Genomic DNA, 14,307 nt, shown 5'->3' with positions numbered 1-14,307 from the left:
TTTGGGGCAGTTGGTGCCTGGTTTTTTTGGAGGATTCAATCCTGTGTTTGAGACCATCTTAGATGGGCTCTTTGCTTTGTTTTGGAACTGCAGCTCTCTTGGCATTTTTAACAAATACAATGAACTTCAACCGTTTTTACAGATTGCAGGAACACTGTTTGGAAGGGCTCTGCATTTGCTGCTCTTCATCGAGGCAGACCCCCTGAAATGCCTGTGAACTATGGCACCCCACCAAATCTTGGTAAGCTCCTCTCACCTCTCCCCACTGCTGCTGAGCACATCTAAAATACTGTTTTTACACACAGAAAAAAATTCAGTTTAAAGGAAAATTTATGAAATCTCAAAGTAATTTCTAATAACTCTTTAATATTAATGGCAGTTGAATAAACCCAAGTTTTAGAGGAGACATGTTTGAAACATGATGTGATTTCTCTGTGTTCTAGTGGAGGTGCATCGAGCAAAGCAATTAACTGGGTATGCCAAGTTCAGCACCTCATTCCCAGGAAGTATGTACCAGCATGTCAAGATGCACCGAAGGATCCTTGGCCATCTCTCTTCTGTATATTGTGTTGCATTTGATAGGACTGGACACAGAATATTTACTGTAAGTTGATGAAATATATCCAACTCTGAATATAGTTTTAGATGATACAAGGAAAAGAGCTTGGAAATGGGTGTTAGGCTAAAACTTCTGGAGATAAATATCAGTGCTGTTAAATGTAGCTCCCTTGCTGTGCTTAAGTGGAACAATTTGCTGTAATTAAATGTCAGAAGCATGTCAGAAGGTGTCCTTAATGAATATTTCTCTCTAGGGCTCAGATGACTGTCTGGTGAAGATCTGGTCCACTCACAATGGCAGATTATTTGCCACTTTACGAGGACATTCAGCAGAGATTTCTGACATGGCTGTGAACTATGAGAACACCATGATTGCAGCTGGGAGCTGTGACAAGATGATCAGAGTGTGGTGTCTGAGGACTTGTGCACCGGTTGCTGTCCTCCACGGGCACACAGGGTCCATTACCTCATTGCAGGTATGGGGCTTTTTCAGTGTTTCTGCATATTAAAAACTGAAATTGTTTCTGTGTGGCTGCGTGTGGGAGTAGTGAAATCTGAATATGCAAATATTCGTGTCAAAAATGAATAAAATCACAGGATAAACCTATTTAAAAACAAATAAATTCCTTGTCTCTCTGGAATAACCAAAGATAATGCCAGGAGTTCTTCCCCTAAAGATCATTACCTATAATATTTGAGTTGTTGGAACCAAAGGGAGTTTCTGTGAAATACCATGTCCTCCTTTTGTCTCTTACTGGAGACATGATATGCTGGTTTGTGTGGAGGAGTTCCTGATCCACTGTGTGATTGCTACAACTTCTATGATGTGGATATTTGTATTAATCTCAAAAATAGGAGTTATTTCAGAAGCACAAAGGTGTAACATGCAGTGTATTTAAATTTGAAGGTGGTTTGATACACCATGTGCTCTTGGTGGTCCTTTGGATTCGGTCTGGTTTTGGCCTTTGTAATTCCTTAATTAACACAGAAATTAGTAGCTCATTATCCAGGTTTGGGGTGTTTTCCAGTGAGACCGACAGCTTGTGTTGAGGGGTGAAGAGTGGCTTGTGAAGCTCAGTACAAACAAATAATTTTGTATTTTTCTCAATAATGCTGCCTCTGAGAGTAGTCTTCATAGCTGCACTTTCTGTGGCATTCATAGTATTTTTAAATTTTGGTTGGTTTTTAATGCCAAAATATTTTTGGTGCTTCTTTTATTGTAGGGTGTGGGCTTTTTAATTTAAGCTTTCTTAATAATACCATAATGGCAAAATTTGCAATTTTTATGACTGCTTCCAGTGTTAGTAATTGATGAGCAGTTTAAACAAACTTGTGTCTGTAAAGTTTTCTGAAGTGTAGCCCTGGGCATAGCAATAAATCCATGTCTTGAAGAAGTATTTCTGAGGAATCACTATAAAATTTCTATAAAATTACATGTGATGCTGAGTTACACATTCAAACTATCTCATATCTCATGCTCTGCTTAATTATGGATTTTTAAAGTACACCTGTCTAGTCATACTTCCCTTTTTTTCAGTCTGCTCTGCTCATTATTTCATTCATTGACAGGATTTTCAGTGAATGATTGTGGTTAGTGAATACATCAAGCCCAAACCACTGAAGGAATTGGTTTTTTTAATGCAGTAATTGAAACAGAGACCACAAACTTACCTTAGTGCAGAGGAGATACTACTTTGTAAACACTAAAAATGAGAATTACCAACAACTGCTCCAGCAGTCTGGGGTGAAAATCCAAAGTAAATCAAGGTTTTACATTAACTTTCTGAGAAGTTGGTGAATAGTTCTTAAATCTGTTTCTGTGTCTGGTTTTTTCTTCTCTGTAGTTCAGTCCCATGGTGAAAGGCTCCCTGCGATACATGGTCTCGACTGGTGCAGATGGAACTGTTTGCTTTTGGCAGTGGGATACAGATTCCATGAAATTCAAGTATGTGTATGGTTTGCTGATTAACCTTTATGCCATCCTAGGCTTGAGTAAAATAAGTCAGGTGCTTTACACTCTGCTGGGTTTTTGTGCTAATAAAAATGCTGTGCAAATAACATATTCCATCATTATTTTAAAGCACCATCACTGGCTCTCCTTTATAGATTTATGTTGTTCCATTGACTTGAGAGATTTGTTGGGAAATACGTTAATTTCTTTCTTCACTAAAAGTACAAATGTAGTCCAAGAGGAATGGCTGGAAATGTAAATAATGTTGGAAAGTATAATAAAGCTTGTTGTTGGTGTTGGTTTTCCAACAGTCCTGTAGTTTTAGGATGTTTCTTACAGAACTTGCATGCAGGATACATATGTTCAGGATAGTTTTAAATGTTCAATATGTGATTACTCTTTGTTTGTACCAAAAAAAAAGAATTACTACCATAAAGAAGAGCTCTGGGATGATCTCTGTGTGTCTGGTGTTGTGCCACATCATGGTAGTTGGTAGAAAATGATCCATGTTTGAAGAAACATCTCTTTACATTTCAAATGTTGCTGAAAGGCCGAGTTTTGTGTGGTGCAGCGTATTTCAAACATCTTTTCCTTTTAAGCACCAAGCCAGTGAAGTTCACAGAGAAACCCAGACCAGGGGTTCAGATGCTTTGTTCTTCCTTCAGCGTGGGTAAGTCAGAGGGAGTTTAGCACTGTGATTTTTCTCCTTTCCTCTAAAGTGTTCTTGTAATACTTGGTTGTGACAGCTTTACAATGGACAAAACTTGCAGCTCTGAGTAAAGAACTGCACAGATGTGTATTGTTAGCTGTGACTATTAAATCATGGGACTTCCTTAGCTAACAGTGAAAGGCTGTTGAAGAAATTGGTGATTTCACAGAAGTAAAAGTCACCTGATCCCTGTTTCCTTTTATCCGTCTTTACTCGCCTTTTTAATCCCTTGGTGAGATATCAAGGATTGGCAAAATGTGTTCTTCAAGATCCCACAGTCACCAGCAGTGGAAGTGGTTCCTGCCAGCAGGAGCTCCTGATCCAGTGCCAGTCATGGTCATGAGGATCCTTCTTTCTTGAGGATCCAGAAATGTATCTTCAACATACTTCACTCCTGGCTTGTAGTTTTCCTTCACTCAATCCATGTGAATTTCAGAAATAAAAAGCAAATCAAAGTGTAGCTTGTTAACATTGTCAGGATAGAGCCTTGGTTTATGTTGGGAGGGTGTTTTTAGAGGTCTTGCTTGGTTGGTTTAGGGTTTTTTTGATAGCACTTAGAGGTGCCAAGAGGCAGATCTTGGATCAGCTAAATACTGGTGTGCTTATACTGGTTGTTCATCACTTAACTGGTTTACTCACATTTCAACCCAATTTTGATGCAGTTCACTTGCACAAATGAGGCAGAGGCTACAGGGAGAGTCATCTACATAATTCTGATTATCCAGAGCCATATTCCCCGCCATTGAAGGCTTCTCTCTGCAATTTGATATTAAAAGTTCCAGTATTGCCCTAATTACGTATTTTAAAATCTTTGTAACACTAATTTATTTTTATTGTGGCTGAGAACACTTTCTGGGGCAAGAAAGGGATTTCCTTCCACATGTGTGTCAGTGGAAGAGCATAAAAAAATGTGTCATTCTTCAAATAGTTGTGGAGGTTTTTTATTTAAACCAGGCCTCTGAGAAATGGTGGTGACCTGTTTTAATTTCTTCCACCGTAGGTTAATTATTGCTTGATTTTTACAGGTGGTATGTTTTTAGCAACTGGCAGCACTGACCATGTCATCAGGATGTATTTTTTTGGCTCTGAAACACCTGAGAAAATAGCTGAATTGGAAAGTCATGCTGTAAGTAATTAGTTAATTAGTGATTTGAAGCAGTATTGAAGTCATAAGGTGATAGTATGAGTGGGTTTTTCGCAGTGCTCTTAATTAAAAATTTCTTTCTCTAGTACTGAATCTGACTTTATTTTTGTTGCATTGATAAGGCTTGATCAGAAGACTTTAAGCTCTGAAGATAAAGTGTGTTACTTACTTCCCCTGCACTTTTTATTGTGATAAAAATGAATAATACTTTATTTCTTTAAGGAAAGTGTAAGTAAGAGTAGGAGCAACAGATTCCTCACCATTGTAGTTGACTTATTTACTGTATTATTACTTATTCCATTGTATTGGGAATTTATTTAAATATGATTCAGTTGTCAACCAGGTTATTTAATCTGTTAATCCTTCATATTTAATTCAGGCAGTTTTAAAAAGATGCATTTTAAATGCATTAATGGTTAGGGAATTCTGGGAAGTGTTTGTTGGACTTGGTTTGTCTTGCAGTTAAAACTCTTAGAAATTATGCAGCATTTTATTTTTGCATTATTTCAGATTTTTCTAAACTCAGAATTGTCAACAAACATATTTCCTGTTTAAAAAAATAAAATTTCTAACAAACTGTACTTTTTCTTGCAGGACAAAGTTGACAGCATTCAGTTTTCTAATGGTGGGGACAGGTATGTTGAAAGATGCTAAAATATGGACAAGAAAAATACTTGTTTTGGAATTAAGAATCTATTACTGGATGTTTCCAGTAAGAAAAATCTACTTATTTAGAAGGGAAATTTCAGAAGGGAAATTTGGACTGATGCAGGAGCATAATTAAGCTTCAGCTGTTCCAGCTTTCTGTTGATCTGTGTTAGATGATATTTTTGGCCTGGCTGGGGTTATATTTACCTGGAGGAATTGTTACCACTTTTTAATATACCCAGTGTGTTTGTGGCTTCATAAACCTCCTTTTCCCTCTCATTTCCTTTAATTGTCAGTAAGGTTTGTATAGGAAGTAGGAAAAATGCAGTGAAAATGGTTAAAAATCAATTACAGTCCTTTTCATCTGATTGGTTCTTCCCTTACTTCAGTATCTGAAACTCTGGAATTACTTAAAATACTGTGCTGAGGAGGAGTTGAGGATGGATTTGTGAATTGAGTTAAACTTTGGAACTTGCTTCTCTGTTCTTCATATTTTGACAACTTTATTCGGTTTTTCAGTTCAAAAAAATTCTTTCCTGATTTTCTGGAAAAAAAGTTAATGGACAGAATTCTCTTGAGCACAGACTGAAGATTTCACTTCTGTCAGTCTTCCACTGCAAAATTTATGTTGTGGTGGTGTGTAACTCTAAATATACTTTAAAGCAAATTTTTTTGAAGATAAATGAACTGATTTTTAATACTTGTTCAGGTTCATAAGTGGCAGCAGAGATGGGACAGCTCGGATCTGGCGTTTTGAGCAAGCAGAATGGAGGAGTATTTTGTTGGATATGTCTGATCGACTGCTGGGGTAGGTGAAATGTTCATTTCTTATTTCCTGTTGTGTAAATTCAGAAAGATTGAATAACTCAATTACTCAAATGAGAGTAAGCCTTAGCAACTTTCTGGTCAAGTTCTGTGGCCTTGGGAGGGGATGAAATGAGTGTTCTGGTGCTGTAATAATTGCTGAATTTGAGTCTGTGCTTTCATAAATTCATAAGTGTTCATAAAACTTTCAAATGTACTCAGTACCAAATTAATTTTATTGCCTCTTTTCAGGGAAGAAAGTGAACAGAAAGTGCAATCTACCTTCTCTCTCTGGGTTTTAGTCAGACACCTGGTGTGTCATGGGAGAAATATTTTTAGATCAGTAAAAATAAAGTAGGTGGTGACCTATTTGCAGGAGAGGTTATGACATGGAATAGGTGGCTTTCCTCAAGGACTGATCTTGCTGGCTGTTCCCATTTTCTACTTCTATATAAAGTGAATTAATGAAATGCGGGTGGCACCCACCCTACTCTGAATAATGTCATTAGAGATGAAAATCAGGATATTACTTGGTGTTGGGTAAACCTGAAGAGGGAGTGATTTACAGGAGTACTGAAGCTCAGACACCTTCCACAGAAACTGAACAGAAATTAATTTGTAGGTGATTAAACGAGATTTTAATTATATGATTTGTGGGTGATTAAATTAAAAGCCAAACTTTGGCTATACAACTTGATTGGAAGGTGGTTTCAGGCTTTTCCTGTGATGAAAGAGACCATGGAAAAAAACACGAAAAAACTCTGATTTTACAAAGAAAGGAGTTATTAATAATATTTGAGATTCGACTGTGGTTGTGTAGTTGAGGGCCTTTGTAAGAGGGGCCTCTGGTTGAAGTGGAACACATAATCCCATGTGAAGGTGTTTCAAGGAAAACTTACTCCTTCACTTGACTAAAATGCTGAGGGGGAGTGTTACAGTATCCTATAAAGGTATTTTGGGGAGAGAATGAGGAAGTAGATTGAGGTTAAAACAAAATATTATCTTTACTATATTTGTGTTGGAACTCATTAAAAAAAGCTTAGCTAGTGTAGAGATTGGCTTGGGAATCAGTTAGTTGGAAAAGCTGACTGTAAAAAGTCCAAAATTTTAAAGGATCTGTATTAGGACTTTAATTGTAGAGGAGCCAAGATTCTATGAAAAAGGAAAGCCTTTTTGCCTTGCATCTCAAATGGGAAAGAGATTATCAAGTCCTTTAAAATTTAAAACTCCAGATTTGCTTTAAATGAAGAATTTTGTGGACAAAAGTTTCAACCCAAGTTTAATTCTTCACTTCCTTTCTGTTGTCTGATTATTAACACAGGAAAACAGGTTATTTTTCTGTATTTTGATATTGAAATGGATTAATTAAAATACATGAATATTTTTAAAATACGTTTCTGACCTGTTTGACTTTTTTAAAATAGTGACACTTGTGCAGAAGAAGACAAATTCATGAAGCCTAAAGTAACCATGATAGCTTGGAACCAAAATGACAACTATGTTGTTACGGCTGTGAATAATCATCTGCTCAAAGTTTGGAATTCCAGTACAGGGCAATTGCTCCATGACTTGCTGGTATGGAATTCTCCTTGCTTTTTTAATGTTTTCCTGGAATTGCAGTGACACGTGCATGCTGAATTGATAATTAGTACTGATTAGTCTTGAAAGCTTTGTGTGAATAATACAGCAAGTGTGGTATTCCTGGAGTTCTTTTAACCAAAATTTGCTGCTTCCTCCTGCTTTGGGCTTTTCTCGTAAATAGAAGGAACAAATAAGTGTGGAATAAATAAAAGGTTTTGAGCAGTAACTTGCCCATTGAATAATTCACCATCCCTTGGCAAAAGCTTCGTATTACTACAGCTCTTGCTTGAATCTAGAAAATTATTACCTTTGGAATGCTCAAGTGTTTGTGGCTGCTTGGGGTTTAATTTTCCAGAGAGAACAGCAACAGGCTTTGGGCTCTACTGTGAATATCCTGCTGATGTGGATTTTCCTTGTTTGCACCTGATGTGCAATTTTAAATTGCAGGGCCATGCAGATGAAGTGTTTGTCTTGGAGACCCATCCTTTTGATTCCAGGATAATGCTGTCTGCGGGTCACGATGGCAACATCTTCATATGGGACATCACCAAAGGCACAAAAACAAAGCATTATTTTAACATGGTAAGATCTTCTTTAAACACAATTTGTTCTCAACACATGAGTGTGTTCGCTACCAGCTTAAGAGCCACCAACACTCACACCCCCCTGCACCTTTAGAAAAAGAGAGACAGAAGAACCCTAAAACAGCAAAATTTATGAGTTCATTTTTTCTTAGAGCTTTTTACCTTAGAATTTCCTGGTTATTGCAGTTTTTCCGTCCTTTGTTACTAAAGATCATTGTTCACCTCAGTTATTTTCCTCGGCTGAGATGAGGTGCCATCTGAAAGGCTCTGTTTTGGACCATTGTTTCAAGACTCTTGTGGACAGATACTTGCATTTTCCACTGTCTTAAAATTTACAATCTTATTATCCGTTGGCACAGTTGTGCTTGAGGGCTCCGTTTGACAGCTCACTGTTAACACTTTAAATTAGGTTATTTTCTCTGAGACTTCTTTAATCCCTTTTTTTTTCTGGTCAGTCAATAGCAAAGATTTTTTTTTTTTTTTTTTACATTTTAAGGTTCTCTGAGTTTATCTTGAAAGCTGTTTAACAAAATCAATGTATATTAGCTCCAGTTTACTTCAAGCAGTGTGCTGACAGCTAAAAAGCCTCAGAAAAACACATTTATTTATTTATTTTATTCACTGAGCAGTAACTTTTCATACCCTCTAGTGCGTCTTTTAAAATTGGTTCAGGACTTAAATTCACATGTCAAGGGGAAAAGAAATATACTGAAGTAAAAAAATTACTTGTGCCTTAATGGAGATATTTAGGGAGATGCATGATTGCTTTTGAGAGAGTAATTAGTTTTTGATGCTTACGGTTTACTCTGAAAAAAATGGTCAAATAATCTTACATTATTTTTCCTTCAATCCAGATTGAAGGCCAAGGACATGGAGCTGTTTTTGACTGTAAATTTTCACCAGATGGCCAGCATTTTGCATGCACAGATTCTCATGGACATCTGTTGATATTTGGCTTTGGCTGTAGCAGGCCTTATGAAAAGGTAAGTTCAGCTGTTTCTGTGTCAAGTTTCAAACTGAAATTACATTAATTAGTTTAAAAGTTCATATGGAAGAAATATTTTGTGTGGTTACAGGATCTAAATATGATGGATTCCTTGATGTCTGTAAATTGTCTTGCTTGTATGATCCTGGCAGAGCAGGAAAAACTAATGTCTCAACATTCCCATGGGAGTAGCTCCTAAGAATGTTCCTAGAGTACAATTTTCATCTTGGAGACAGTGAATTCATGTTAATTGTTCAACCTCAAAAATGCTTCTAATTTCTGCTGGTTTATCTTGCAGTTCTTTAGCTTTTTCTCACTCAAGCCCAAATTCACTACAGTTGATTAAATTAAGCAAAAGTAAATTATTCATCCAACACCGTGGATTTTGAAATACTAGAAAAATGTGCACAGGATAAATGTTTTGCTTTTTTCGATCTATCAGCCTGCTTCCTTTTTGTTTTGATAAATACACATTTCTTCTTTTCTTCACTTCCCCTCAATTTTTTTCAGGTTGCAATGGTAGTTCCACGTGTGTCATTTTAAAGAATTATTTTTTCCTTGCTCTACGTTCTTAGCTGAAATTGAAACTCGTTCTCTTCTTCTTTCCCATCATTGCTGGAAGCAAACATTCTGACTGTGATCTAATATTTATGTAACCATTTTCCTTCGGCCTCATGGATGCTGCAGAAAAAACTTCAGGTGGACATAGATTAAGAAAGAATTCATGATTAAGAAAACTTTGAGAACTGTTGATGAGCTTTAGCCAAAGATTTCCTTGCAAGGAAACTTCAGGGGCCACTCGCGAGTTGGACTTGGTGATCCTTGTGGGTCCCTTTCAACTCTGAATATTCTGTGATTCTGGTAATTGTAGGGGAAAAAAGTAGAATGAGAGAGAAATATTTTGAAATGTAAAACAGTGCTTTCCCTTCAAGTTACTTCAGCTTTTTGTTTTCTGAAAGAATTTTGTTGCCTGCAAAAGCACTATCAGAAGTTGCAGTACTGCAGTGCCCATCCAGGTTAATTGAAGTTACACATAACTCTTCTCATTGGGAACTTGCCCTTTCTTTTACCTTTAAGGAGATTTTAGAGACTTTGTTGCTTGTTCTTCTCTGTCCTCCAGCATTTTTTTTTTCAAATTGCTAACATAAGAATAAAATTCCGTTTTAGATTCCTGATCAGATGTTCTTCCACACTGACTATCGGCCTCTGATCCGAGACTCCAACAACTATGTGCTGGACGAGCAGACTCAGCAGGCCCCTCACCTCATGCCCCCTCCCTTCTTAGTGGATGTGGATGGAAACCCTCATCCAACAAAATATCAAAGATTGGTGCCTGGAAGAGAGAACTGCGCAGATGAACATTTGATTCCTCAGCTTGGATATGTAGCAACAAGTAAGAACAGAATCATTAAAGCTCAACACTCAGAACTTCACAGTTATACACTAGTTCTTAAGAGGACATCAGCAATTTAAAAATGCTTTTTTTTTCACTTGATATTTTGTATTTATGCTCACTAAAGATGCTGGAGGGTCCCACAGTGAATACAGTTTAAACGAGCAAAAAGAATCAGTTGTTCAAATGGATGTTGCAGGTCTTTTCTGTAGGCAGTGGCATGCACAAGTTGTGTTTGATTGTACATTCCATAAATGTCTCATTTGGAATAAATAATTGGAATAAGTTCATTCATTTGATCTGTTTTATACTTGCAAGGTGATGGAGAAGTTGTTGAGCAGGTGATTGGCCAGCAGACGGTTGACCAGGATGAGCCAGGCTTGGAGCCCAGCATTCTGGATGGGATGATCAGACAGCTACAGCTGGAACAGGATCAGAGAACTGGAGCTGATCAAGAATCTGCTCCAAGTGGCCCCCAAAATGGGGAGGGAACACCCAGGAGAGGTTAGAACTGCTGATAAATTGTTCAGTAATTGTTCTGTTTCCATTTTTATTGTGCTGTGTGAAATACTGAAATGGGTTTTAACTCTAATGTTGTTTAGGGGACTAAGATTCCTTTAACATTGTGGTATCTTGTTAAGGTATTTTATTCATTAAAACGCTCCTGCTCCTGTGATTAAATTAAAAAGTCTTTCACTTTAAGAGGAAAAGGGCATTAATAACATGCAAAATATATACAATAGAATTTTTTGCAAATATTTGCCAATACAAGTTATTTTTGCATTCCTTACTTTTTGCAAAGTGAGTATTGTGCCATTATTCAAACTGGTTCCCCCTCTTCCTTCTGTACAAATTTAAGCAAGATGCTTTCCTGAGCTGTGTCCTTGTAGGTTTAATTACATAATTATATAACATGGATGAAAAAATTTATATTTTATTCTATAATTAGGTAAATACGTAATATATATTTATTTATATGCTCTCAGCTCTTGGAAGAATGCTTTTTAGAGTCTCACTGGCATCAGAGCTCTCTGAAACAGTGCAGAAAAACCCTTCTGTCACACCACAATTCCTTTCACTGTGAAGTGTTTAGGAAACCACTGAATGTGGCACTCAGTGCTTTGGTCTGGTTGACAGGGTGATCACTGGTCAAATGCCAGATTTTGGAGGTCTTTTCCAGCCTAAATGACTCTGTGCTTCTGTGAAAGTAGTAGCAGAAATCACCATTTTGAAAGTCTCTGTGTAATCTGTGTTTTCCACAAGACAGATAATCCCCCGAAGACTCCAGTCACGTACTTACAACCGCAGAGATAAAAATACGGCAGTTACTCCTTTTTTTTATCTTTAGAGCAAGAAGCAATGAACTTCCAGTTCTCTGCAGCGTGGCAGAAATGTTTTTCTTTGTGTGTTTCAGCTTTCAGGAGGCCGAGTCTGGACATCCAGTCCCCGCCCAACATCGGGCTGCGGCGCAGCGGGCAGGTGGAGGGCGTGCGCCAGATGCACCAGAACGCCCCGCGCAGCCAGATGGCCACCGAGAGGGACCTGCAGGCCTGGAGGCGCAGGGTCGTGGTGCCAGAGATCCCCCCCAGCCTGCTCAGGTCTGTTAGCAGCCTGCAGGGACAGCGCAGCAGCTTGGTTTGTCTAAATTGAGGGCTGTTACACCAAAGGTAGAATGGATGCTGTTGGAACAGTTCAGCGTTGTGGGCAGATGTGCTTAAAAACTCTTAATTGTAAGGTCCTTTCAATGAGAAGAAACAGAAGTTGTCCAGTTAAATGATTCTCCCCTCTTTCAATATTTTAAATCATCTTCCAGGACAGCTAGATCACCTAGATTCTTGCTTTCTCCAAAATAAAAGATGCAGGTTAAATTCATTTCCATGGAAGAGTTGGGTGAGATTGTGCTTTCTGTGAGACTTTTGGAGGTGATGAGTTACAGCCACTTGAATTGCTAAACCAGTTGCTTTCAAAAGTACTATCAGTATTCATTTGTGGAAAGTAGAATTAGTAACTAAACATCCCTTTTTAAAGGTACAACAATAAATGCTATCACATCTCTGAGGGTTTTAAGAAGCATTCCCAATGTTGGGAGGTGGAGAGATTGCAAAGGGAAAAATGTGAAATAAAAAGGAGGTTGAAAATGTGGGTTATATTTTGACGTTTGGAAGGAAGACTTTCTTAGCATCCATATTTTTTACTCTTACCTGGAAATGATAGGATGGTTTAGAATTATTTGAGCAACAATAACATCTGAAATTAGAAATGGAATGGAAGTAGGTGTAAGGAATTTTGAGAGAGATCCCTTAAAGAGACCAGCATTGTCAAAACAGGTGTAGAATGAGATTTTCATGGCTTTCTTGTAGGAAACAGGAAGAATACCGTATTGCAAAAGGGGAAGAAGAGAGAGATCTTTATGCAACAGAGAAGAAAAAGTCATTTGAGTCACTGGAAAAGGTATGTGGCAGCTTCTAGGACAGTGAGCATTCTCAGGGACAAGTGGTGGTGTAGAAAATAAAAGCAGAGTTCTCTGATATAGTCTTCAAGGACCCTGATGATTCTTGTGGGACAAGGTTTGATTTATTTTTATGGATACTTAGAATTCTTTTTGCTTTCAGTCTTGCTTGCTTCCATGTGAGGTATCTGACAGTAATTTTTAAAGGCAGGATGGCTTTCAGGCTGTTTTGGTTTGACTGCAGTTAGACACAGCTACTGCAGGTCCTGCTACAGCACTGAGGTGCAAGTGAGAGCATTCAAGGTCCTGCATTTGAGGAATCACAGGCTATAGTGCTGTTTGTTCCCTTGTCACTTTACTTCAGATGACATTGTTTTGTATGGGGAAACTTCTTCAGACTTCCCTCCTTTGAAATGCTTTTTTCATTACCTGTTTTGTGGGAGAGATTGGCAAGAGGCAAAACTTGGTTATTGTGCTGTTTTTATGAGATCGTGGCCTGATTCTCTGTGTCTTGTGGTACAAAACAATTTGATGCAAGAATTCTACTGCATGATCCCCTTTACTGAGGGGAGCTGGGGGATTGAAACGAGATGATCTTTAAGGTCCCTTCCAACTCGAGCCCTTCTCTGATTGTATACTTGCACATTGTAGGCAGTTAATGTCTTGCTTCTGTAGATACATTTATTTATCAAGTCATGTGAGTGGAGCTGTCGCTGTAATTTATAATGAGCAGTTTCTTACAACAACTAATTAATTTGGAACAGCAAATTTAAAACTATTGGCTTACATGGAACTTACTTCTTGTGAAAGGGGGTTTTAACATAATGAGGCTGTTTCAGATTTTGCATTCAGCAGTGCTTTTAGCCACCCTTTACCACTCATAAAAGTTTGCCACGTAAATATTTTTATTTAGCCCCTGTTTTTTCACTTCTTTATAAATTAGAGTGACTCTGAGTCTTCATTGATCCAGTCGAAGCGTCGACTGCACAGACGGAAATATTCCAACTACCGAACACGGAATAACATTGAGCAGCTGGAGTCTTCTGAGGAGGAGAGGGACAACTGCTTTGGCTTGATAGAGCAGGTAAGTTCTCTTCTGAGTTTGGATTTTGAGCCTGAGCTGCTCAATAAATGAAATTTTGTGTAAATGTGTATTTTCTCTCTTAAAACATGCAAACAAAAAACCCCCACCCCTTCTTTTTCCAGAGAAAGTAATTCTGGAAGCACCATTATTGTTAGCACTTCTCAAACCTGTTACGTTGCTTTAATAAAGACAGTGTTTCCTGTCATTTATAAATGGCTGAACTGGTTTTGCTGAGAATCTTCTAAACCAAATGCACAGCCCAAGGCAATAATGGACAATGCTGAGATTGGTCAGGTGACATTTAGATTTTAGATGTGTTTTGATTTTTTTCTATGGAAATTTTGAAGGCTCTTGCTAACGTGATTCTTCCACAGGGTCTGTTTCTCTAGACTCAGGGTGATACAGGACTCTGTGGCT

The 14,307-nt window shown here is 37.9% G+C and overlaps 1 protein-coding gene across 2 annotated transcripts in view; it reads left to right on the top strand.

Annotated features, from left to right (window-relative positions):
• BRWD1 (bromodomain and WD repeat domain containing 1) overlaps window positions 1–14,307 on the top strand; it is a 40,991-nt gene that overhangs the window by 4,593 nt on the left and 22,091 nt on the right. For both annotated transcript variants that reach the window (XM_042033220.1, XM_042033211.1), the window contains exons 6-21: window positions 143–241; window positions 444–604; window positions 813–1,034; window positions 2,403–2,503; window positions 3,109–3,179; window positions 4,244–4,344; window positions 4,957–4,997; window positions 5,720–5,818; window positions 7,239–7,389; window positions 7,843–7,977; window positions 8,834–8,962; window positions 10,132–10,357; window positions 10,676–10,861; window positions 11,772–11,955; window positions 12,718–12,808; window positions 13,750–13,890. In XM_042033220.1, coding sequence (XP_041889154.1) covers window positions 143–241; window positions 444–604; window positions 813–1,034; window positions 2,403–2,503; window positions 3,109–3,179; window positions 4,244–4,344; window positions 4,957–4,997; window positions 5,720–5,818; window positions 7,239–7,389; window positions 7,843–7,977; window positions 8,834–8,962; window positions 10,132–10,357; window positions 10,676–10,861; window positions 11,772–11,955; window positions 12,718–12,808; window positions 13,750–13,890 — 2,138 coding nt within the window. The remainder of the gene's footprint in view (window positions 1–142; window positions 242–443; window positions 605–812; window positions 1,035–2,402; window positions 2,504–3,108; window positions 3,180–4,243; window positions 4,345–4,956; window positions 4,998–5,719; window positions 5,819–7,238; window positions 7,390–7,842; window positions 7,978–8,833; window positions 8,963–10,131; window positions 10,358–10,675; window positions 10,862–11,771; window positions 11,956–12,717; window positions 12,809–13,749; window positions 13,891–14,307) is intronic.

The sequence above is a fragment of the Corvus kubaryi genome, unplaced genomic scaffold, assembly GCF_017639235.1.
Source record: "Corvus kubaryi isolate FWS band 111438036 unplaced genomic scaffold, C.kubaryi_AGA036_p1.0 133, whole genome shotgun sequence".
Taxonomy (NCBI): Eukaryota; Metazoa; Chordata; class Aves; order Passeriformes; family Corvidae; genus Corvus; species Corvus kubaryi.
Note: the sequence above shows the minus strand (reverse complement) of the source record. Positions and strands in the feature narration are given on the sequence as shown.